The sequence below is a fragment of the Phycodurus eques genome, chromosome 1, assembly GCF_024500275.1.
Source record: "Phycodurus eques isolate BA_2022a chromosome 1, UOR_Pequ_1.1, whole genome shotgun sequence".
In the NCBI taxonomy this organism is placed as follows: domain Eukaryota; kingdom Metazoa; phylum Chordata; class Actinopteri; order Syngnathiformes; family Syngnathidae; genus Phycodurus; species Phycodurus eques.
The window spans coordinates 49,462,881-49,488,224 of NC_084525.1; the positions used below are offsets into that span (position 1 = coordinate 49,462,881).

A 25,344-nucleotide genomic window follows, 5' to 3' on the forward strand; every position below is an offset into this window, starting at 1 on the left:
TCAACTCCGTCCTCAAAAAGGCCCAGCAGAGGATGTACTTCCTGCGGCTTCTGAGAAAGCACGGCCTGCCACCGGAGCTGCTGAGGCAGTTCTACACAGCGGTCATCGAATCAGTCCTGTGTTCTTCCATCACATTCTGGTTCGGTGCTGCTACAAAAAAGGACAAACTCCGACTGCAACAGGCAATCAAAACTGCTGAAAGGATTGTCGGTACCCCCCTACCGACCCTTGAGGACTTGCACGCTGCCAGAACTAAGACAAGGGCGCACCCCGGTCACCAGCTCTTCCAGCTCCTTCCCTCAGGTAGGCGCTACCGATCAATGCAAACTAGAACTAGTAGACATTTCAACAGCTTCTTCCCTCTTGCGATCAACTTCTTCAACACCTAACCTACAATTGCATTACAACAAGCTGGCAATTTTTTGACTTGAGTTCGTTGTCACATTTCTGTGGGGCCAATTATGTATTACTCGTGCACTCACTGTAGTTGTCTCGCCATGCTGCACTATTTGCATACACTGGCCACTCATGCCAGAGTAGCATCTGCTCCATTTGCACACTGATTGAGGAGTATCTGGAACATTTGCACAACCGACATTTTCCCAGATGATCGCACGACTCGTCACTTTAAACCGCATTCACTCCTTGAATTCTCGGCGCCCTTTGCACAATGGTCATTGCACCGGACTATTGCTATATTAGTCATTGAAACTGCTCTAAGTGCTAGAGGACTCTGCATCTTTTTGCACAATTGTTTTTTGTCAATGTCTTTATGTCTCCAAAGTGTTCTGTAAACTGTTGTACGAGAGCGGCTCCAACTACCGGAGACGAATTCCTTGTGTGTTTTGGACATACTTGGCAAATAAAGATGATTCTGATTCTGATTCTGATTCTCTCTTACATAACATATAACATTTTCTCTTTTTATTTTACAGATATTTCTCAAAATGCTAAATGTAATAAAAGTGTCAATAACTTGACAACTAACTTTTAACACAGAAAACATAGACAGCATGATTAAAATTTCAAGAAATGCCCAATTAATATTTATAGAAATGATAATAACAAATACTCTCTCCTCTGGCTGAATGGTCTACTGCTCGTTGTCTGTTGGGGTGGTGGCAAATGTATTGATGTGACCCCAGAGAACTACGGAAACATGTGAAAATGTTCTGTTTTATAGTTTAAATTGTGTGTGGCATGTTATCTTAAAAATTAAAGGCGATATTAAAAATGATTGCAATTAGACTTTTTGTTTTGTAAGCGTATGTAAGTCATTGATGGAGGGGGTGGGTGCGCCATATAAAATCTCGCTGAGGGCGCCACATGGGCTAGGACCGGCCCTGCCTGCCACCCTAACAATAAGGATAAGCGGCATAGAAAATGGATGGTTTAAAGGCAATGCCAATGGACTAAAGACAGTCAGCAAGTCTCTGTACAACCTAGAAAAGAAAATGTTTGATGTGTTTTATTATTTTTTTTCATGATTAGACTCTGTTCTGCTACAAAATTAACTATATAAAAAAAAAGTATCTCTTCTAAAAATGTGCAGGCATCGGTCCAATGGACACACCACTAGTGGCCGAGCACGGTGCACATCTTCTTAGGCAGCTGGACGAGATGAGAGCTGCAGAGGAGCTCACTGATGTGGTTCTGGTGGCCGGTGGCATTCCCTTCGCCTGCCACAAGGTGGTGCTCTCTGCATTCAGCCCGTACTTTCAGGTGAGGCATGCACATACTGTACATTTACTCTCCTTGAGTCCAACTTTGACCAACCATTGAATAGTTTTGGCACATGAACACCATTACCAGTTTCGTTTGGTTATTTGTGTTTAGTCCTGTTTCGGTTTGTGTCCAGGCCATGTTTACGTGTGGTCTGAAAGAAACGAGGGGAGGTGAGGTACCCCTGAGATCCTGAACTTGAGATACTGAACTTCACCTGTCCAACGACAACATCCAGGCAGTGTCTGCGGCCGCCTTCCTGCTCCATGTCGACGGAGCCTTCCGGTGGGAAAAACAACGTCGCTGTTTGCTCATTAAATCTGTAGGAAATTGCAAGAGAGAAGTTTATCTGTCCTTTGTTTTTACTGCTTCAGGTTGTGCCAAAGGCACATGGAGGCCAGTATGGACGCTTCCAACTGTGTTGGTCTGTACCACTGGGCCAGAGACCTGGGGGCCACTCGTTTGGCTGACTGTGCTTTCCGATATCTCTGCCAACACTTTACACAGGTGCAATTTTCAATTCTGCATGTGTTCTATGATATTTAATTTACCCTTACCCTTTTAGGGGCATGCACGTGCCAGAAAACAACTTGAACTTTTTCCCCCAAGAGTTACTCAGTGGCGCCCCGTGAAAAGTTTGAAAAAAAGAACCCCCATCAACGGTTACGTCAATGTCCATCATTACAGGACGCTCAAAAATGTCTCCAGGACCCGTGCCCGAAATGGAACAGGAAGTTGGCCATTTTGGTTTGAGGCAGACATTTTGGGTTGACGCTAATTTGCAAAGCTTTTCTGCCGTCTAATATTGGCAGAGGTGTCACGATCCTGTTTCCGTTGGTGCGCAGCTCTGTTTTTTTCTTCCCGTTTGCGGTCTGCACTGACAGTGTTGGTGTGCGGCGTCACCTGCTTACCATTAGCAGGACAAATAGAAAGAAAGACGCTGAGTTATTGTTCTTTGCGTCACGCTAATACTTGTTCATTGCAGCTTCAATCGATTTTGGTTTTGTTCCAAGGTTTGTGAGGAACAAGAAATCCTGGAGCTGGATGCTCCAAGTCTTGAAGATCTGCTGGCTTCGGACGACCTCAATATTTCCCAGGAGGAGCTGCTGTTTGGAGCTGGCGCTGCGTTGGGTGGCGATGCGCCGAGGGGACTCTGCAGAGGAACACCGCAGGTGTACACGAGAAGCAAATGTCACCGTTTTAGTTATTCCCCACCTGACCTGCTGGACGTATATGTTCCAGGTACGATCCTGCTGAGGAGCCCATCCGGGTCGGGCTGTGCTCAGCACGACACAGAGACATGTATGCTTTAGGGCTGCTGGGCGACGCGCTCGACATGATAGGCGGTCAGATGAAAGTGGGCCATCATTGCGTCATCACGGACAGCGTGATGAGGTGGTCGCTGAAGCGAGGAGGCAGCTGGATCCCCTTCGCTCCACTTCCTCTTCCGTTAGCCAGCCACAGCGCCGTCAGCCTCGAGGAGCACCTCTACGTGCTGGGGGGGCTGGTCGCCACAGGTGCAAACATGACATTTGTTTACCATACTGATTAATAAATGACCAAAAAAAAATGATTAAAGGGGACGTTTACAGTGCTTCCCCCCAAAAAATAGCATGTGCTCGCAACAATAAAATAGCATTCACACCCGCATAAACAAGCCAACATTAGCCATGGCTGCTACGTTGATAGCAAGACTTATTTGTCATGGAGTGTGCTTTGGCCACATGGCCACCGATTTTAATTCTGAGGCAGAAATGTCAGATCATTGTCCAAAGTTACACGTTTGTATTCATTACAACATTTAGTTATCAAGTATCACACAATTGATAAAAAAAAAAAAAAAAAAATGTAGAAATCTACATTTTAGGTCTGGGCCTCATTGCAACAAATGCGTACTACATGTGTGTTGGGCATGAACAGGGAAAGGTGATTGTTTTGTTTTCTTCAGGCGGTATAGGGTGTGATGGAGAGGACCGCGGCCAATCACGTGGCTCTCTGAGCTCTGGAGTGATTTACAACCCAGAAACAGACACATGGAGGCCAGGCCCGACTCTGCCCACATCCCTCCCTCTCCGTCCGGAACAACACCTCTAATGTCGGAGTAGTGCAGGGAAAACTGTACATCTGTGGATACTACAGGGGGGGCTAGTAGGTTTCAACTTCTCTCTTAGTTCACGATCTTGTTGGAATGCAGCCTTTATGGTTAAAGTAGGGCTTGGCCGATGAATCGACTTTCTTGATTAAATCAAGTTTATTTGTTCGAATGATTTTTATTCCGTTTTATTTGACATCGCACTGCTCGCACTAACAACATGGCTACGAATAGATAGGAGCTGATTTACAGAAGCGCTGTCGGTGTCACCTACTTTGTCATTTGCCCACTGTAATTCGGTATTTTTCGAGAGAGCAGTTTTTCCCAAAAAGCGACGACCAAGTTTATTTCATGCTAAGATAAAGACAACGTGAATCATTTTCACATTATTCTCCGTATGCGAAGCATCGTGCTGAACGTTTCCAAAGGCACGGTGCCAATTTACACATTGCGAAAGCATTGCATTGTATTTAATTATGCCATGACTCTATGTATTTATAAAATTAAATATTATAGGCTGCTATTTTTATTATTTTAAAAAATATATATATATTTGTTTTTGTCATACATGACAAAAAAAAAATATATATTTTTTTTTTTTTAGGGGTGGTGGCGGGAACGAATTAAACGTGTTCTATTGCTCCTATTGAAGTTGATGCAAGTTAACGCCAATGAAAAAAATAATCTAAACTAAACCACTGTCCCGCCTACCCCAGGTACAGACAGCATTTATTTGTAAAAAAATTTTAACCATAGTTTATGCATTGTGTCGTCATGAGATCATCACCGAGGAGGTTTGGGAATTGGATCCTGCTGAGAATGTGTGGGCAGTGGTAGAAAGACATGCAGCAATGCACGACAGCTATGATGTCTGTCTGGTGGCTAACCTCAATCCTCGTGACCTCCTCACGCAATAATACCTCCCTTTATGGCTCGGAGCAACAACAGCGTTTGAACCGAGGAGCCGAGGGAGGCGAACCTCCGACCTCCCGACCAAATTTACGACCCGAGTGGCCCTCTGGGAATCATGAATTGACTGTGGATGTGAGAACTCTGGACGGTCTTCGTGTGGGCTTGTTGAGCAAACGAGCCGAGCTTGGTCATTTGTGCATGTGAGGCAAGTAAGGTCTTTAGACCGATATGAGCAAAAACTGGATTCGCAGTCACAAAGTTTTGCAAATGAAATCTACATGTCATGAGGATTGTTGGGATTCTGCTTGAATCCTCTCTATACAATAAAAAATAATCCATAAAGTATAACCCCCCCCCCCAAAAAAAAATATGTACAACTCCACAAATCACTACCCTGTACTCTGTATTAAATATTAAATACATATTGGAAAGAAAGTAAAAATGGCACCAGCTGTTCGATGTCGTGGGGACCATTCAAATAAAAATGACATGTCACGGAGTGGCTGTCATGGGGTGACATTTTTGAATGAAAGGCACACATTTTGCTGACAATCATATTGTTACTCAATCTCGTGATAAAACAAAAGGCATGCTTAAAAGCATAAACAATATTCAATGAATTGCGAAATGTCTCTTTTTGCAGTATGGCTGATGCCATTTGAATATTCCTTTCAATGACACAGATCATTAAATCTATGTTCAAAATATTCTTTTTCTAAAAAAAAAAAAAAATGTTTGGTTTACGTGTGGCCGCTGCTATAAAAACCCCTCATGAAAATGGTACTTTACTTTTTTTTTTACTTACAGTTAGTAAAGGAGTTGATTCTATACTTCTACATTTACCACAGTTTTTATTTATTTTTATTTTTATTTTTTTATTGTTACACAAGGATCTGTACTTAGAGACCGTGTGCAATTTTCCCCGCGAAGAAAAACAAAAAGTACGAATAATAAAAATAATTGACAAGTGGCTATTGGAATGCCGAGGCTCCGCCCACCGGTAACCACGTGTCTTCTCCGACTCCGTCGCCTGTTGCTTGGACTTCATTGGTGCGGCGGTGTTGCACAGTGCTGCGTGCGCACCGGCTCGAATCAAGAAGCGCCTCTGCTCGTGTCCGGCGCGATGGGCAGACGTGACGGGGACAGCAGAGGCGCCATGAACACCGGCGACCGCTCGGAGCTCGCAGACGTGGACGCGGCGGGCCGGCCGGCGCCGGAGGTGAAGAAGCACCACCACAAACACAACTTGAAGCACCGCTATGAGCTGCTGCAGACGCTGGGGAAGGGCACCTACGGCAAAGTGAAGAAGGCGGTGGACAGAGCAAGCCTGGGCACGGTAAGTGCGCCATTATGTTGCCCAATGTCGTCAGAGGGGGCATAGGTTACAGAAGAATTATTTCGGGCCTTTTGGGGCTTCTGGCTTGTTTTCCAATAGAAGAGGTCGCAATTTATGATCAAGGCTGTCATTGTCATTGATGTTTTCATTGCAGGGCACATCTTTGTCACGGGGGGCACTTTAATGTGTAATTGCGGATTGGTATGCCCAAAAAAAAAACAAAAAAAACAATCACCGTTTGCTTCACCTTTAGTCAAGTTCAATGAAGAAAGTGGCTTTAAGATTTAATGACAAAAGGAAAAATCTTTTCAGGAAAGTGCAACGTCAATAGACAGCTGTGTGAATTAGTATGCTATAAAACACTAATTAATAACAGATGTTTTTTTTTTTTTTTAATTGCTTTGGGGTATCACCTGAAAAGCCAGGAAGTGGCAGTTTAAGGGCCATCAATTTTGCATTTGTACCGCATTAGTTAAAAAAAATAAATAAATAAATAAAAACATGGCTAGCCAGAAGCTGAGCCGCACTGTTTTTGTTTGCACGGTGTGCCAGCGCACAAGGCATGGGACCCTTGCTTAGTGGTATTACCTTTGTACACCTTTTGACTTTAGATTTTTTTTTTTTTTTTTTTTTTTTTTACAGCAATTAGGAACCTATCCGCATCACTCCTTTCGCCGTAGTCCAATAATTATTGTTGTAGGTAAATATACTGTGTTGGCCAACTCCAGTCTCGGGCCTAAACTGCACGTTTAGAGTGTGTGTACAAGTGCATGTGATCTCATGGTTAGGATGCTGCAATTGCTTCCTGCGCTACCAGGCTGAGATGCCTTTGGACTGACTCACGCGGCACTTGAACAAGAGGATAAACTTTTCCACAGTAGGTCTCCCTCACAATACAGTTTGACTCCCCCCCCCCCCCCCCCCCCCCCCCCCCACACACACACACACACACGAGTCCATCCAAACATTATATTTTAAATAACAATCTAAAACACAGAATTTGGTGCCAGATTAATTTGCTGTTATTTATTTCCGCGTCGTCAACCTTTTTAATATGTCGCTTTGATCCCAGCACAAAGAGTAAGAGACTCCATCCGCCCCAAATGCCTTTCGGTCTTTGTAGTAAACAAACACAGTGATAGGGATAATCCTTTTTGTACAGAGACTGTTGAGGTAAAAGTGGCACAATTTTGAGCTGTCTGCTCCATAAATCTGAGACCTGGTAAGGATAGGGCAGTTGCCGGAAGACGAGGCCGCTCAAGAGTGAGCTTTGCACACGTGTGTATGTATGTGAGTGAGTGTGGGGTGAGTGGGTTTCGGTGGGGCAAGGGTAAATGCTGAATTCCTTGCACCACTCGTGCGCACATACCAAGGATTCTTTGCAACAAAACAGACTTTATTTTGGGAAACGGGACTGGGGGGGCTGTTGTTTGATAGTGACCACAGGGAGAATGAGGAGGAGGTCAGTGGTGCTGTGTTGTTGTAAACGTTTCCAAGGTAAAAAAAAAAAAAAAAAAAAGAGAACCACAACTCTTACTTGGCTTTAGTCATGTTTGGTCACTCCGATTTATGTGTGGAGCTCTGAAACACATGAGTGTTTATTTGACTTGTATATGGGTGTGCAGTCTTCAACATAAACCAGTGCACACCTTTCAAAAAGTATGTTGTTTTTTCTTTCGATAAAAACATAAGAAAAGTATTTTGATGCAGATTGGATTTGTCTGTGGTTCTTGTGAATTACAATTACAGATGCACCGGGACCAACTTTTTCAGACTACTTAGTACTTATATTTGAATAGTCTCTGATACCAAGTAAGAACACTTACTTTTACAAATTGTACAGTGGAACTGACAGGATGGTCACCATACCACACACAACCTAAAGTCATGGTTTCATTAAAAAAAAAAAAAAAAACAGTGCAACATAAATCAACCATAAATGTGATAGTTAAATAAGGCATACATTTAACAAACTATTGGTCACGTAAAGACACACAAACGACAATAATTAACATCCTTGTTACTGCAATAATTCTAAATTGTGCAATGCATTCTGGGAACCGCGTGGCTTCACAGGATTTTTTTTTATGGCAACTGGAGATTTGTGGTTTTTTTTTGGTTTAAATTCATTTTGTTGTGTTATACTGTATACAAAATATGCATTTAATGAAAAAATGGGAAAACGATCATGGAAAATAGTCAATAATTTCACAGCATTTTACGAAGAAGAACCCCTTGAAATTACTTTCAGCAATTAAATAAGAAAATAATAATTCCACTGTGAGAAGGTCTCATCAGTCTCTGGAGTGTGTTTGCATGGTTACATAACTGACAGGGGTGATGGAGCGTGTGAATTGTGCCTCAGAATGGCTCATAAATATTTATTTCCTTCATCTGAAAATGCTGTGCTGGGATGCAAAAGAAAGGCCTGTTCACCCTTAGGACACTTGTGTCGCTCCAGTTTCGCTCGTGACTACAGATAACACTTTATTGATCCAACACAGTGGAAATGGTTCTTGTTATATTAATGCAGGAATTTAGGAAAGTAAAAATAAAAGGTACTTTTTTTTTGTTCATTTTCATCATTGGCCTGAATTGAAATGACATTTTTCTAAATAGTCAAAGCAATTTACCTTGAATATACAACCCCAATTCCAATGAAGTTGGGACGTTGTGTTAAACATGAATAAAAACAGAATACAATTTTCAAATCACATTCAACCTATATTTAATTGAATACGCTACAAACACAAGATAGTTAATGTTCAAACTGATAAACTTCATTGATTTTAGCAAATAATAATTAAATTAGAATTTTTATGGCTGCAACACGTTCCAAAAAAGCTGGGACAGGGTCATATTTACCACTGTGTTACATCACCTTTTCTTTTAACAACATTCAATAAACGTTTGGGAACTGAGGACACTAATTGTTGAAGCTTTGTCGGTGGAATTCTTTCCCAATTTCGCTCGATGTACAGCTTCAGCTGTTCAACAGTCCGGGGTCTCTGTTGTCGTATTTTACGCTTCATAAAGCGCCACACAGTCTAGTACCCGCACTCTTTTACTACGAAGCCACGCTGTTGTAACACGTGCAGAATGCGGTTTGGCATTGTCTTGCTGAAATAAGCAGGGGCGTCCATGAAAAAGTCGTTACTTGGATGGCAGCACATGTTTCTCGAAAACCTGGATGAACCAGATGTGTAAGGTACCCATTGTCATGAACGGAACAGAGGATAGGACCCAAAAATGCACGACTCCAAAACAAATGGACAGTTTCCCAAAAGAGAGGTTTAATAGACGGGCATAGGTCGGTACACAGGCAGGCAATCCAAGAAAGGCAACAGTATCCAAAAACATGAGGCAAAGAAGCAAGGTCGATAATCGGAACAGGGTCAAGTCTTACTGTGAGTGAGTCTGTGACAAGGAATGCTGGAACGTGACGACAAGGTACAACGAACTGGCAACGAGAGGGAATGAGACACGAGGTTAAATATAATAGGTAATTAGGGTGAACGAGGCACAGGTGGTGAAGATGCTCACAGGAGCAGGTGTGTGTGAAACAGGGAGGGGAAGACAAAACCCGGAACGCACACACACACACACACACACATGACAGTACCCCCCCCCCCCCCCCCCCCCCCCCCACCTTAACGGCCGGCCCCAGACGGCCCTGGGGCCCCTGGATGCGCAACGTGGAAGTCCCGAATGACCGAATCATCCATGATAAACGCAGACGGTACCCATGAACGTTCCTCAGGCCCATAGCCCTCCCAGTCCACCAGATATTGAAACCCCCTCCCCCTCCGACGAGACGACAACAGCCGCTTCACAGCGAAGACAGGGCCCCCATCCACAAACCGGGGGGGAGGAGGGGGCCTGGAAGGCGGGACCAGAGGGGACTCCCGGGCTGGTTTGAGTAGGCTGACATGAAAAGCAGGGTGGACCCGCATCGACCTTGGGAGCCTCAGCTTCACGGTGACAGGGTTGATGATCTTTGTGATGGGGAAGGGCCCAACGAACCTGGGAGCGAGCTTCTTGGACTCCACCTGGAGTGGAATATGTTTGGTCGAGAGCCAAACTCGCTGACCCACTTTGTAGTTCGGGGCCGGTGTCCTCCGACGGTCAGAAGCGGCTTTGTAGGACCGTCCCTGGCGCAGCAGCATCTGTCGGGCTCGCTCCCAGGTCCTCCTGCAGCGTCTCACCAAGGTTAATGCCGCTGGAACTGTGGACTCAGGGGCTATGGCAGGAAACAGAGATGGTTGGTAACCATGCACAACGTGAAAAGGCGATAGACCAGTGGATGCAGAGGGGAGGGAATTGTGGGAGAATTCGACCCAAACCAATTTCTGAGACCAGGATCGCGGATCCTGTGAAGCGAGACATCGGAGCCCAGTCTCCAGGTCCTGGTTCAGCCTCTCGGTTTGGCCGTTGGTTTCAGGATGAAACCCAGATGACAGACTGACGGTAGCACCTATGAGATTGCAAAACTCCTTCCAAAATTGCGAAATAAATTGGGGACCCCTATCAGACACCACATTCTTGGGGAAACCATGGAACTTGAAAACCTGATTAATCATCAGCTCGGCAATGTCTTTAGCTGAGGGGAGTTTTGGAAGTGCAATGAAGTGTGCCATCTTAGAGAACCTGTCAACAACTGTAAGAATGGTGGTATTGCCTTTAGAGACCGGTAATCCTGTCACAAAGTCTACGGAAATGTCTGACCAAGGACGTGGTGGTATTGGCAGGGGTCGCAACTCCCCAGAAGGACGTTGATGAGAGGGCTTGTTGGCAGCACATACCTGGCAAGCATTGACATAATCGATAACATCCCTCCTAACATTAGGCCACCAAAAGCGCTGTTCGACCACTGATTGAGTCTTGGCAATGCCTGGGTGACATTCGTGTGAGCCCAGTGGATGACTCTTCCCCTTAAGGTCGGAACCACATAAAGCCTGTTTTCAGGGCAATCTTCAGGGCTAGGAGTGTTTTTCAGAGCCCCTTTAACCGCCGTTTCAATGTCCCAAACAAAAGCGGAAATAAAACATGACTTGGGCAAAATAGTCTTAGGTTCGGACAAAGAATTCTCTTCGGAGAAAATGCGTGACAAAGCATCTGGCTTACCATTTTTAGAACCAGGTCGGTAGGATAGCGTGAAATTAAATCTAGTAAAGAAGAGAGCCCATGTAGCCTGCCTCGCATTTAATCTTTTAGCAGTCTTAATATACTCAACGTTCTTGTGATCTGTCCATACTAAAAACGGAGTCTGTGCCCCCTCTAGCCAGTGCCTCCACTCCATCAAAGCCACCTTGACTGCCAGCAGTTCACGGTCACCAATGTCATAATTTTTCTCAGCTGGGGTCAGTTTTTTGGAGAGAAAAGCACAAGGATGTAATTTATCATCCTAGAGAGATTTCTGGGAGAGCACTGCTCCTATTCCGGCATCAGACGCATCGACTTCTACCACAAACTGCTGATGGAGATCTGGCAAAGTAAGGATGGGAGCGGAGGTAAAGCTCGACTTAAGTTTTTGAAACGCTGCCTGACAAAGCGGGTTCCATGCAAAAGGTTTGTGTGGCGGGGTAAGATCATGCAAAGGAGAGGCTATAGAACTGACATTTCTGATGAATTTTCTGTAGAAGTTTGCAAACCCTAAGAACCTTTGTACATCTTTGCGTGACGTGGGAGTAGGCCAATTAATTACTGCATCGACTTTGCAAGGGTCCATTTTGACTTCACCTTGAGCCAGGACAAAACCCAGAAAAGAAACTGACGCCTTGTGGAACTCACATTTCTCAGCCTTAACATATAGTTGATTCTGCAGTAACTGCTGCAACACAGAGCGGACATGAATGATGTGAGTCTCCTTATCCGGGGAGAATATCAAAATATCGTCTAAATATACAAAAACATAAACATTCAGCATGTCACGCAGGACATCATTGACAAGGTTCTGGAAAACAGCTGGAGCGTTAGTAAGCCCAAAAGGCATTACCAAATATTCATAATGTCCTGTTGGTGTGTTGAATGCTGTTTTCCATTCATCCCCCTCCCTTATCCTGACTAGATGATATGCATTTCTTAAGTCCAGTTTGGTGAAAACCTTGGCTCCCTCCAGGAACTCAAAGGCGGTGGAGATGAGAGGAAGAGGGTACCTGCTTTTTACCGTGATCTCGTTGAGACCCCGGTAATCGATCGCAGGGTCTTGTCTTTCCTGTCCACAAAAAAAAATCCTGCTCCCGCAGGGGATGAAGATGGGCGAATGATCCCGGCTGCCAGTGATTCCTCCACGTACTCCTTCATGGCCTTGTGTTCCGGCCCTGAAAGAGAGAACAACCTCCCTCGTGAGGGTGTGGTTCCAGGCAGCAAGTCAATAGCACAGTCATAAGGTCTGTGGGGTGGAAGGGAAGACCACAGAACACCTTTCCACTTTTCATCAGTCCGTCTTAGATGAGCTCGGGCCCAGAGAAGCCGGCGGTGTTTCTGGGTGTTGTTGATAAATGGCTTTTGCTTTGCATAGTAGAATTTCAAGTTGCACTTACGGATGTACCGCCGAACTGTATTTATTAACATTGGTTTTCTGAAGTGTTCCTGAGCCCATGTGGTGAAATTCTTTACACACTGATCTCAGTTTTGGATGCAGTGCCGCCTGAAGGATCGAAGGTCACGGGCATTCAAAGTTGGTTTTTGGCCTTGCCGCTTACATGCAGTGATTTCCCCAGATTCTATGAACCATTTGAGGATATTATGGACCGTAGATGATGAAATCCCTAAATTCCTTGCAATTGTACGTTGAGGAACATTGTCTTTAAACTGTTCGACTATTTTCTCACGCAATTGTTCACAAAGAGTTGAACCTCGCCCCATCTTTGCTTGTGAATGACTGAGCATTTGAGGGAAGCTCCTTTTCTACCCAATCATGGCACCCACCTGTTCCCCATTAGCCTGTTCACCTGTGGGAGGTTCCAAACAGGTGTTTGATGAGCATTCCTCAACTTTTTGGGCACCTGTCCCAGCTTTTTTTGGAACGTGTTACAGCTATACAATTCGAAGTTAATGATTATTTGCTAAAAACAATCAAGTTGATCACTTTGAACATGAAATGTCTTTGTAGTGTATTCAATTAAATATAGGTGGAACGTGATTTGCAAATCATTGTATTCTGTTTTTATTTTATTTCAAAGAGGTTCAGGGGCTCATGTTGAGGGTCTGTTAGGGTGTTGTATGTCTGCCTCCCGGTTGGGGGTTATATTGGGGTATACAGTAAGTGCTCAGGATTAAGGATAGGAGTGTGAACAGTGCAGCTGTCAACCTACTGCCCTTGAGCGTGCTCACATTCACCATCCGGGCTTTAAAACCTCATAATCACCTCTAATACCCAGGGATTGTATTTACTATGTACATGTAAGCAACATCATATCAGTCGTATCGATTCATGTCTTTGTTTCCAGCTGCTTGTTTAGCTGATGGATGAACCGTGCATTTGATTACAGTGCGGTTCACTCGTATCTCCAGGCACCACTGTACAGTACATTCAACATCGTGGCTGACCATGTCTTTGTCGATCAACAAATGCTGCCATTGTTGATGTGTGTTTACCGCAGGAAGTCGCTCACGTCCAATATCTTTTCTTTACTCAGGTGGCCATCAAGACAATCCGTAAAGAGCACATCACAGACGACCTCGACAAAATTCACATCCAGAGGGAGATCGAGATTACCTCCTCACTTAGGCACTCCCACATCATACGCTTCCTCGAAGGTATTGTTGTTATGATAACAAATAATCACCAAAATCAAATCCAAATTTTTACAGGCAACAAATTCAAAATCATTATTTTAGATGTCGTTGTAATATTGGTTCCTGTTTGTTGTTACTGATGGACCTTCGTCATCAGTACTAACCGGAGGAACCGGCGGTACTCTTTTTTTTTCTTTTTTGATTCATATTGATCCAGCCGTATCGAACTTCCACCCTCTGAATATTGAATGGCCTTTGCTGTTCTATTTCCCCTCAAGCCGTACTGACACTAAATGTCCCCCCGTGTGTCAACGCAGTATTTGAGAGTCGCGATAAGATTGTGATCGTGATGGAGTACGCCAGCAAAGGAGAGCTGTACGATTACATCCTGGAGAAGAGGAAACTTGCGGAAACAGAAGCCCGAAGCATCTTCAGACAAATCACATCGGCTGTCCACTACTGCCACAAGGTTCAAACACACACAATGAACAAACACAATGCATGTAGGGCGACTTGCCCCGTTTTATTTTAATATGCTAGGCATGAGCCGAATTATAGCAGCAGATGCACTATTCAACCATGCAAGCAAATACAGTACCGCTAAATCTGCCAAATCCTAATCCTGCAGAAAACCTTGACTTCAGTTCTCTTTGGGTTAAGAGCGCATTAGGCACAGATTGTATGTGTGCAGTCACACACTGACACATTTAACAAGCACGTCTTATTTAATCATCTTTATTTCTACTTCCGTGTTACTGTAGGCCCCTCAAAGGACTCAGTTCTTCATCGGTTTGTATTGTTTTTCATGACATCAGCGCGTGTGCCTGAGAATAAATCAGAGCGGAAACTGATAAATCCTACTTACTAATAATTTACAAGTACATGAGAGTCCGGTTTTGTGCACGTGTTTTATATGCCTTTCCATAAAGCAGCTCAATTTCTTTATGAATCCCTCACAAATACAGAGATTATCATGCTGTTTTAACAGCTTTAGAGCATTCGGGAAAGTGGATTTACTTTGCCCTGTACCCTGAAGAAGTTGCCCCAAAATAGACTCGAGTGTCCCCGCCTGAATGAATTATTGAATGTTCCGCTCCTCTATGCAGGGCACAGCAAAGGATTGCTGAGAGGAATGAAAATAATTTGGATTCAATTTCGGTTTATCTTTTCGTCATTATCCAGTTGTCCGAGGTCACTGGTCTCTTCTGACACTCGAGGCACATTTAGAGTAATATCTTTAACAATGTAATATCTTGTAATGGGCTCATTTGCAAATGGCCGGTAAGCAAAATTCTGCTTCACAATCACACGACAAGGGCGTTTCAGTGATCCGCCCCTGCGTTGAGCAGCAGCAGAATCCCGTACCCACATTCATAACAAAACAAAGGCGAACCACTACCATCTTAAAGGCATGCTAAATTTAATATAATTCGTGTGACAGAAGTCATAAGTCTGACCTTGACACGGAGCAGCAGAGGTCGAACCAATCGCAATATACACAATTTGCTGCTGTAATGAAATTATCTTTATTCATCATCACATTACATGATGTGATACAGCAGAATTACAAAATATAAACGAGGTCAGACTTTCACAAGAAGGAAAACATTAAATTACAGTAGCATAGTGGGCCTATGTGTTCATAAAAAAAAACATATTCCTAATTATATTTAATATTACTGTAAGCCACTATAACATTATGCACAGTTTGAACTTTTACACTGCGCTTAAATATAGGAAAATTTAAAAAAACTGTAATTAAATAAATGATTCAATTCAAATATATTGCCCATCAAAGTTCAATAAAAAAGTCTCCCGAAATGCTGTAAATTCTTAAAAACAAACAGTTGTTAAAGATTAAAAACCTTGAAGTTAAAAGTAGGAGCACTCGCTGCACAGCACTAGCACGGCGGACTGTGTTAAATGATGTTTGTACCACGAGCTGACCTTACTTTGAACATGCCTGGATTCAGCCAAACCTCATGCCGGATAATGATGAAACTTTCTCCGAGCCCCCAGATATAGTTAACCCATGGCCCAAGAGGAATGTTAGTGGTTTTAAAAAAAATGTTGGATCAAACTTAATAAACCTCTAGGGAAGGTTAATGTTTGTGGGCTAAGAGAAACCTGACGGTTACAGCGTCTCACGTGTTTGCGATCTTTTGCAGCATGGTGTAGTGCATCGAGACCTCAAGCTGGAGAACATCCTTCTGGATCAACATCTGAACGTCAAGGTATGGAAAAGCAGCAGCAGCATCCAAAAACTGATGAATGATCCTTTCAGTTTAAGGATGACAAACCAAGTATGAATCACAAAAAAAGACATTGATTGTCATACTGGTTTAATGTGAATGTGTTGTCTTAAATCCTCATCTTTATAACGTACTGACTGACACATTTGGGCATGTGGGTTGTTGAGCCAAGCGACCACAACCAGTACAAATATAGTTCCAGGGCTTAAAAACCAAAAAGTTATTCCCTGCCTTATTTGGATATTTCATTCCATATATGCCAGCTGTGGGGAATGCAAGGAATCTACTGGCAATTGCAGCAATCAGTGGTTTCCAATAAAAGTGAGCACATGTGGAGACTGCTCAGCTGGAGTTCGTTGTTTCCGAAACTCGGGCTTCCAGACACACTGACTGTTACCAGCAGCGCTCTGCAGGAAGTAACCGAGAAGGCGCATTGTATGGACATATTTTGTCGGCGCTATACAGTAGCTGCTTGACGGCAGTGAGTTACACTGTGATCATGGTTTGCTTTTATTTGCATTTTTTTTTAGCAGAGTACAGTAGAACCTCCAAAGGCCACAATACATGACACTGGTTGATTTCCACCTTGGTCTTATTACAAAGCAAATTTTCCCATAAGAGATTTATGTAGTTCCAGGCTTAAACTAATAAACTGCACAGTCAATGATTTGAAGTAACATTTAGCATACATTCCGAACTGTCGTATAAGTATAAAGAGAAGTTAACCGCCGTATCATAAAACTCAAGTAAAGTGAAAGGACTGACAGGCAATGCTCCGGAGCATAAACCGCAACTCATGGTTCTTGTTATTCCATATCAAATGTGAGCAATAACGTTCATCCCCCAAGTGCCGCGGAAATGAAGCCGCAGTGTCGAGTATATTTACCCGCCAAGATACTGATAGTGTGTTGTTGTGCGCATGGTAATAATCTCTTCAGATAACGAGGAGCCTCGGTGTGTTTGCATATGGCTCTCATGATTGTTCCGTTACGTGACTGGGAGCAGGCGGACAACTTTGGAACTCCCCTTTCACACATGAACCCTTGTGTCTTGAATTGTAAACTAGATGAAGTTGGTGTTGTGTGACAATGCCTACCTAAATATAAGTGCCAGCTAGTTCTTTTACATGGGACTTGCTTCCACGCAAAAAAAGAACAACAACAACAAAAACGAGGCATTTGACACGAACACACAAAACAGTGATAGTCCACCAAAAGAACACCATTAATAGCTCATTTTATATGTCCTCTCTCTTGCTCACTGTGCAGCTGGCTGACTTTGGCCTTTCCAGTCAGTACCAGAGAGGCACTCTGCTGCAGACCTTCTGTGGAAGTCCGCTCTATGCTGCTCCAGAAATAGTGACTGGGCTGCCCTACCAGGGACCAGAGGTAGGTCACAATAACATGGAGCAGCGGGACAGCAGCCAACACACATGCTGAAGAACCATGTTACGTATAAAGAAACTCAACTCATGATACAGTATTTGAGCCACCGCACACTGAACCGGACCGTGGTGAAAAAAAATGACAGTTGGTGACTCACACCCACACACCAAGCGATTGAGCACCGCACATCTACCGTTGCAACAGAAAAACAGCGACCCTGTGTCAGGTTTTGAGGCTCGACAGACATTTTACTGCGACTGAACCATAAAAACATGGCACAATTGTCAGGGAAGATGTGAGAAGAAACAGGCTATTACATAACAGGATATTTTTAAAAGCTGTTTGATCCATCCAAAGGCTAATTGAACCTTACATTTTGGCAACTGAGACCCTCTTCACTTTGCTTTCGAGCCAGAGGTACGGCTTGGCATCGCTGCTGCGGTCGGTTAGGTCTTGTTTACGCTTCGTACCCCAAAAACTTATTTTCGGTCATTTTGATTGGCTGTTACATCTGCGATGCTGCGACGCCGTTCACCAGTGATTCAAATTTGAAATTGCAGTGGCAGACGGTCGGTCGCTGAACCACGACACGGTGTGCTGTATTTTAATAACATCCGAGACATGTATCATTCTGCTTGTTCCCTGTTCTGAGATACTACTGCACATAGATGCTTTCTAACTGTCTGCCCGAGGCCATTCTTAATTCAATCTTTTGAACGATTCCTGTTTCTGTTGTCTGTCTGAGTTATTATTTAAGTAACATTTATTCTTGAATGCTCAGCTTTTAAAAAACATAGAACACACAGTATGATTTACTGACAGCAATGTTTCATGTCTTGTTTCGTGATATATATATATATATATATATATGTGTGTGTGTGTGTGTGTGTATGCCAGGTGGATTGCTGGGCGCTGGGTGTGTTGCTGTACGCGCTGGTGTACAGCAGTATGCCATTTGATGGAGCCAGTCACTCCGTGCTTAAAGAGCAGATATGCCGAGGTCGCTATCGAAGACCCAACCCCCCCTCAGGTGCACCTTTACAATGTCCTCCACATTGACCATGAAACACACGATGTGGGAAAAAAGTATTGGCACACCAACAGTAAACGAAAAGGGATATCGGGGTCTTTCTTTCGAGATAAAATATTCAGATTTTACACAACTGCAGCTGATTTGGGGCAAAAATGATTCTAAGTAGTATATAATGTAATTCAAAATTGATGTAATAAATAAAAATACACTAAACATCACAATATGATAAAACATGACTTTCTAATTGTAACATCCGCGATTATTAAAAGGTGGTCCCGCAAAATCGCATAGCAGTGAATTAGCTCTTCACAGCTGCTGATTTGTGCCTTAATGATAAACGAATTCAGAAACAGAACATCGCTGGAGTACATGCTTTTCAGTTCATTTGAAAAGAACAAACCGTAAATTACCGCAGAAATGAATTTTTCTTATCAGGAACTAGGTTTGTCCACACAAAACACATAATGTAGTCTTGCACTGCTGCCATATCAATGACCGGAAAACACAGAAGGCAGACAAGATTAATCTATTTATTGGCACATTGCCTTTTAAAGAGCTCTTGACTTTTCCTCCCCTCCAGACGCCTGCGCTCTTATCGACTGGTTGTTGACGGTGCGTGTGGATGAGAGGGCCACGATCGAGGATGTAGCCAATCACTGGTGGGTGAACTGGGGATACGACGAGAGCGTGTGTGACTGCCCTTCGTCGGCACACCCGGACTGTCCCTCCCCGCTGCTGGCTCGCTACATCGACTGGCAGAATCGGGTGGTCAAGAGTTTGGCTGCTGAAGCGGGGCGCCCACCTCCAGAATCCAACCGTCACCCCCCTCATCCGTGTTATTTCAGCTTGCCTCTTCGGGCCGAGCGAGGAGGAAGAGCGCGAGGAGGAACGTCCTGCGTCAGAAAATCACGCAAGGAGAACGCCATTCCCCAGACGACAGAAGGAACGTGTGGTGGTGCAGCAGCTTCTGCGCTGTCCTCCACCACCTCCACCGCTGAAAGAAAGAAACCCAAAAGTATTCTTAAACATCAGAGGAGTTTTGACTCAGTTTTGCTTAGCCCTACCAAAGAAAGCCCCCACCAGGGTACCGCCGATCCCCAGCTTTATCAAACACATGCGCTTGGCCACACGCATGCTGAGGTCCTGTCCACCACTCTTCCATCTCCCTGTACATTCAGACAGCCCTCCTCTAAAATGCCCAAGAAGGGGATACTTAAGAACCCATATGAAGGGGAGTCAGGTTGTGTCTCTTACTCACAACGCAGGGAGTCCAGAGCAGACGTCAAGGAGAGTGATGTGGGAGACTCCTCCTCGAACAAACAGCAGACCTTTATCCCAGCAGCAGAGGGCAGTCCAACCATGCGCACGGAGGCAGTGAGAAGACGAAAGGGTATTCTTAAACGGAACGGCAAGTTCTCACGCAGCCTGGACCTTCCAGAGGAACGGCGCTCACCGCCGCCTTCTGATCGGCCGTCATTCCCGGAGACTCTGCGGCACTTCCTCCAGGCCAAAACGGGCGCCGACGGCCGCCAAAGCCGCCCGTCCAGCGTGGTGAGCGAGGATAGCCTATTCTCCAGCGACTCCTTCGACCTGCTGGACCTCAGCACTCAATCACGCCGCAGGGTTTTTTCTCAGGGGACGCGGCGGAGCGCATGTAGCTCAGAGGAGGATCTGAGAGGTGGAGCAGGGGAAGGACGAGAGTCCAAGTGGTGATGTCTGACATCGGAGTGGTGGCTAATTTAAAAACCCTGCAAAGTCAAATCCTAGATTTGTTTCTAAATACATTATACAGTAATTTATCCAGGGAGTTTAAGTTCCAGACAGTGATAATTTTGACAGCAAACTTTGATTTAGTTTTAGTCAGTCTTTTCACAAATATTTAATTAAGGCTATTATTTAGGTATTGTTTATTGGTGATGAAGAGTATTCATGAAACTTACTCATATATGTAAATAATAGCCGAAATACTTGGTTGCTACGTCGCGGATTTCATGTATTGCGGGGGTGGTATGGAACCAGTTTTAATTTTGAGAGCAAATTTTGATTTCGTTTTAGTCCAAGTCTTTTGACTAAAATGTCATTTTGTTTGAGTCATAATTTCAGCATTTAAATTGTTTGAGTCTCGTTTTAGTTGACGAAAACGGCAGTAAATTTAGTGGACTAAAAGAAAAAAAAGTGTATTCAAGGGTCGTGAAAAAAACAAAAAAAACATGGCATTTAGCAAAAAGAAATAACTTTAATTATCCTAAGTGACCTAAAACAGTCAAGTAAATTTACTGGAGTCTTCGTCAACCAAAACTAGACGAAAGCTAAAACAATGGAGATGACATAATTAGGACCGAAGCAAAATGACATTTTAGTCAAAAGACTTTGACTAAAACTAAATCAAAATTTGTTGTCAAAGTTAAAAATGGTTCAAGCCCACCCCAGCAATAGATGAAATCTGCGAAGTAGCAGCCAAGTATTTAGGCTATTGTTTACATATATTTGTTGGTTTCATACATAATCTTCATCAACAATAAACATGCATGTGAGGTGCAGGTATTATTATTTTCCACTTGAGGTCACCGTCTACACATTATTATTGATTTTTCACCTTTTGAAGCCTCATTTTTTTTATACTTGGCAATTTTCTTCAATCGTTCAATTTTGGCAGGGTTGTTAACACCACTCTTCTCTGTGGTTTGTCAATATTAGAAGGCGTATTTGTTTTCACTTTACAGGGGACTTTAAGGCCTCAATGTTCAGTTTTAAAACGGTACTTTCATCTTTACAAGACTCGAGAACTGCATTTTGAGTGCTGCTAATGTAAAAGCACTTTTTTGACTTTTCTTGAATGCCGAACGGGTCACTGGCAATTCCACTGTGCTTTGGATGATTACACTCAAATCAATAGAATGGACTTTTCCAAACCGTCATACAGCTGCTCCTATCTAATTCATTTCCAAATGAACTTTGCACTGTGGCTTTTGAGTGCCACCCCTGCCCATGTCACACACATTGACATGTCAATAGGGATGAAACAATATCATATCAACAATTTTTGATCCACTAACCATGACCACGCATCACAAGGCCCTTGCTGGTTTGCACGGACATCATATGAATGGCATTCGTCTCGCCCATCAGACCATGCGGATTTGGGCAATTGTAGTGTAAAAGTTTGTTTCATTTTATTACTACTTAATAAGAAAAATTGCATTGCGTATTTTTCACCATGAGAGAATATTTATGAGCACAGACAGCAGGTTGCTTAAAAGTCAAAACGTGCTGTATTGTGTAATAAATCCATATTTTAATTATTTTGGTTTGGTCATATTGTTACATTTCTCAGCAACTTTGTTTTTTCGCCATGGTTACTGGAAAATATTTGAGATACATAAATGGCCATTCATGATTATCATGCTATTAAGAGGTGGAACTACACTCATTCAGCAATTACTGTTTTTTTTTTTTTTTTTGTTTTGTTTTTTAAATCAGATTTATTGTAATCATTTTCATCTCTTTGGAATGGAGGGGTGACAATATACGACATACTTTGGGTAAAGAGTGTGAGGCCTTGACAAATAGAAGCTTTGTCTGTTTCCATGATTGGCTTTGGATCAAATATTTTAATAAGAAGCCCTCTGTTTTGTTTTGAAAGCCTCATGCCCAATGGTTCAAACATTTTTTCTGGCTGAGGGATTTTAATTCCCCAACTTTGACTAAAAAATGTTTAATACTGTCAACAACAACAACAACAAAGTCTTCATCCCTTAAATGTTGACAATCAAAAATAACTAAGATGAAACTAAGGCAGGTGGTGTCTGTACTTCTGGTATGGTTGACATAAACATAACATTTACAAGCATTAACCCATGTAAACTGTTATAATGCATACACAGTATGTATAAGCCAGACATGCATATGACACTTGGTTCGCCGAGCTTGTGGTAGTTACAGAGCAACGACATCATTTTCTCCAGCCCGGTTACATAACTACTAGGTTACCGTGTCCTGTCGCGGGTACATTAATCATCATTTTGTACCAGATTAAATATATATTGAGTTTGTTGCAGGTCGGTTGATGTGGACTCTGTTGCTCTGTAGCGCCTCCCTGAGTGCAGCAGTTGAAATAGGTTTCAAACTTTTTTTTTTTTTTACATCAAAATTTAAAAAGAAAGAAATAAATACCATCATGATGACCACGAGAGAGAGAGAGAGAATGGGGTTCGAGTCAAAATTGATTGATTGCCTATGACGTCAACTCCTGGTTGATGCCCGATGTGGTATGCTTTGGATCAGGATTTGTCTTTGATAAACTGACAACACATTTTTTACTCACCATTAACTTTGATGACACTTGGCAGACAATTGCAGTGGCAGGATTCCTCTGTATGCCTGGGAGGTCAGTCTCTTCACAAACACAACTTACTTTACCGCGTCATTCTTCGTTATGATTTAGGTCAACGGAACCAGATTGTATGAAACAGGCAGGACAGGCTGTGCCAGCTTCCTCTTGTTTGCATAGATTCCATTCCTGCTTCCATGGCGATAGGCACACTTTTACATGACACTTTGTCATCAGTGTCATCCCTTCTGTTTTGGGATCATAAAACAGAAGGACAAAATGAAATTTGAAGGTATTCCTTTTCGATGCTCACTAAGCCAAATTCTTGTGAGATTCGTTGATGTCACCACATGATGATGGTTCATCCTGATTGCATAACTTTCTGAGGCATATTATTCCAGAAGAATTTGATGGAACTCTAAATTGTATCACGAGCAATTGACTCCACCCATTGCATTCATAGTACTGGAATTGAAATTAAAATACGGTTTTAATTACTTTTAATTATTTCATAATGATCAGAGGAGTTAGCAGATGTTCAGATAGTACAGCTGTCCTCTGTTTGAATTGGAATGAAAGAAGTCTATATCTACTGTGTATACAACCCCAATTCCAACGAAGTTGGAAAATTGTGTTAAACATAAATCAAAACAGAATACAATGATTTGCAAATCATGTTCAACCTCGATTAAATTTAATATACAACAAAGACAAGATATGTAATGTTCAAACTGATCAACTTTATTGTTTTTAGCAAATAATCATTAACGTAGAATTTTATGGCTGCAACACGTTCCCAAAAAGCTGGGACAGGTGGCGAAAAAGACTGAAAGTTGAATGTTCATCAAACACTTGTTTGGAACGTCCCACAGGTGAACAGGCTAATTGGGAACAGGTGGGTGCCATGATTGTGGATAAAAGGAGCTTCCCTGAATTGCTCAGTCATTCACAAGCAAAGATGGGGTGAGGTTCACTTCTTAACAAGTGCATGAGAAAATAGTTGAACAGTTTTAGGACAATGTTCCTCAACGTACAATTGCAAGGAATTTAGGGATTTTATCATCTACGGTCCATAATATCATCAAAAGGTTCAGAGAATCTAGAGAAATCACTGCACGTAAGCGGCAAGGCCGAAAACCAACATTGAATGCCCGTGACCTTCGATCCCTCAGGCGGCACTGCATCAAAAACCGACATCAATGTGTAAAGGATATCACCACATGGGCTCAGGACCACTTCAGAAAACCAATGTCAGTAAATACAGTTCGGCGCTACATCCGTAAGTGGATCTTGAAGCTCTACTATGCAAAGCAAAAGCCATTTATCAACAACACACAGAAACGCCGCCGGTTTCTCTGGGCCCGAGCTCATCTAAGATGGACTGATGCAAAGTGGAAAAGTGTTCTGTGGTCCGACGAGTCCGCATTTCAATTTGTTTTTGGAAATTGTGGACGTCGTGTCCATCCATCCATTTATCCTCACAAGGGTCGCGGGAGCGCTGGAGCCTATTCCAGCAATCGTCGGGCAGTTGGCGGGGTACACCCTGAACTGGTTGCCAGCCAATCGCAGGGCACACATAAACAAGCAACCATTCACACCTAGGGGCAATTTAGAGACTTCAATTAAGCTACCATGCATGTTTTTGGGATGTGGGAGGAAACCGGCGTGCCCGGAGAAAACCCACTCAGGCATGGGGAGAACACGCAAACTCTACACAGGCGGGGCCGGGGATTGAACCCCGGTCCTCAGAACTGTGAGGCTCCAACCAGTCGTCCACCGTGCCGCCTGGATGTCGTGTCCTCCAGACCAAAGAGGAAAAGAACCATCCGGACTGTTATGGACGCAAAGCTCAAAAGCCAGCATCTGATGGTATAGGGCTGTGTTAGTGCCAATGGCATGGGTAACTTACACATCTGTACATACAGGTTTTGGAGTAACATGCTGCCATCCAAGCAACATCTTTTTCATGGACGCCCCTGCTTATTTCAGCAAGACAATGCCAAACCACATTCTGCACGTGTTACAACAGCATGGCTTCGTAGTAGAAGAGTGCGGGTACTTTACTGGCCTGCCTGCAGTCCAGACCTGTCTCCCATTGAAAATGTGTGGCGCATTATGAAGCGTAAAATACGACAACGGAGACGCCGGACTGTTGAACAGCTGAAGCTGTACATCAAGCAAGAATGCTAAAGAATTCCACCTACAAAGCTTCAACAATTCGTGTCCTCAGTTCCCAAACGTTTATTGAATGTTGTTAAAAAAAAAAAGGTGATGTAACACAGTGGTAAACATGACCCTGTCCCAGCTTTTTTTGAACGTGTTGCAGCCATAAAATTCTAAGTTAATGATTATTTGCTAAAAACAATAAAGTTTATCAGTTTGAACCTTAAATATCTTGTCTTTGTTGTGTATTCAATTAAATATGGGTCGAACATGATTTGCAAATCACTGTATTCTGTTTTTATTTATGTTTAACACAACGTCCCAACTTCATTGGAATTGGGGTTGTAAATGGTTCAATTGACAAGGTGCGCTTGTACTT

The 25,344-nt window shown here is 43.2% G+C and overlaps 1 protein-coding gene and 1 pseudogene across 2 annotated transcripts; both read left to right on the plus strand.

Moving 5' to 3' along the window:
- The first annotated feature begins 1,563 nt into the window (after window positions 1-1,563).
- On the plus strand, window positions 1,564-4,731 carry LOC133399271 (kelch repeat and BTB domain-containing protein 12-like; annotated as a pseudogene).
- A 1,043-nt stretch (window positions 4,732-5,774) lies between these two features.
- Window positions 5,775-21,774, plus strand: LOC133413367 (NUAK family SNF1-like kinase 1). 2 transcript variants are annotated; one of them, XM_061697670.1, is made up of 8 exons: window positions 5,976-6,062; window positions 6,851-6,939; window positions 13,703-13,823; window positions 14,120-14,271; window positions 15,971-16,036; window positions 17,323-17,442; window positions 18,337-18,469; window positions 19,053-21,774. In XM_061697670.1, exons 4-8 carry the CDS (start codon window positions 14,152-14,154, stop codon window positions 20,183-20,185), a joined length of 1,572 nt encoding a protein of 523 aa, XP_061553654.1. In that variant the 5' UTR covers window positions 5,976-6,062; window positions 6,851-6,939; window positions 13,703-13,823; window positions 14,120-14,151; the 3' UTR covers window positions 20,186-21,774. The 2 variants fall into 2 exon arrangements, with proteins under 2 accessions (XP_061553643.1, XP_061553654.1); XM_061697659.1 differs by lacking the exon at window positions 6,851-6,939 and having other exon boundaries at window positions 5,775-6,062.
- Window positions 21,775-25,344: the final 3,570 nt, after the last annotated feature.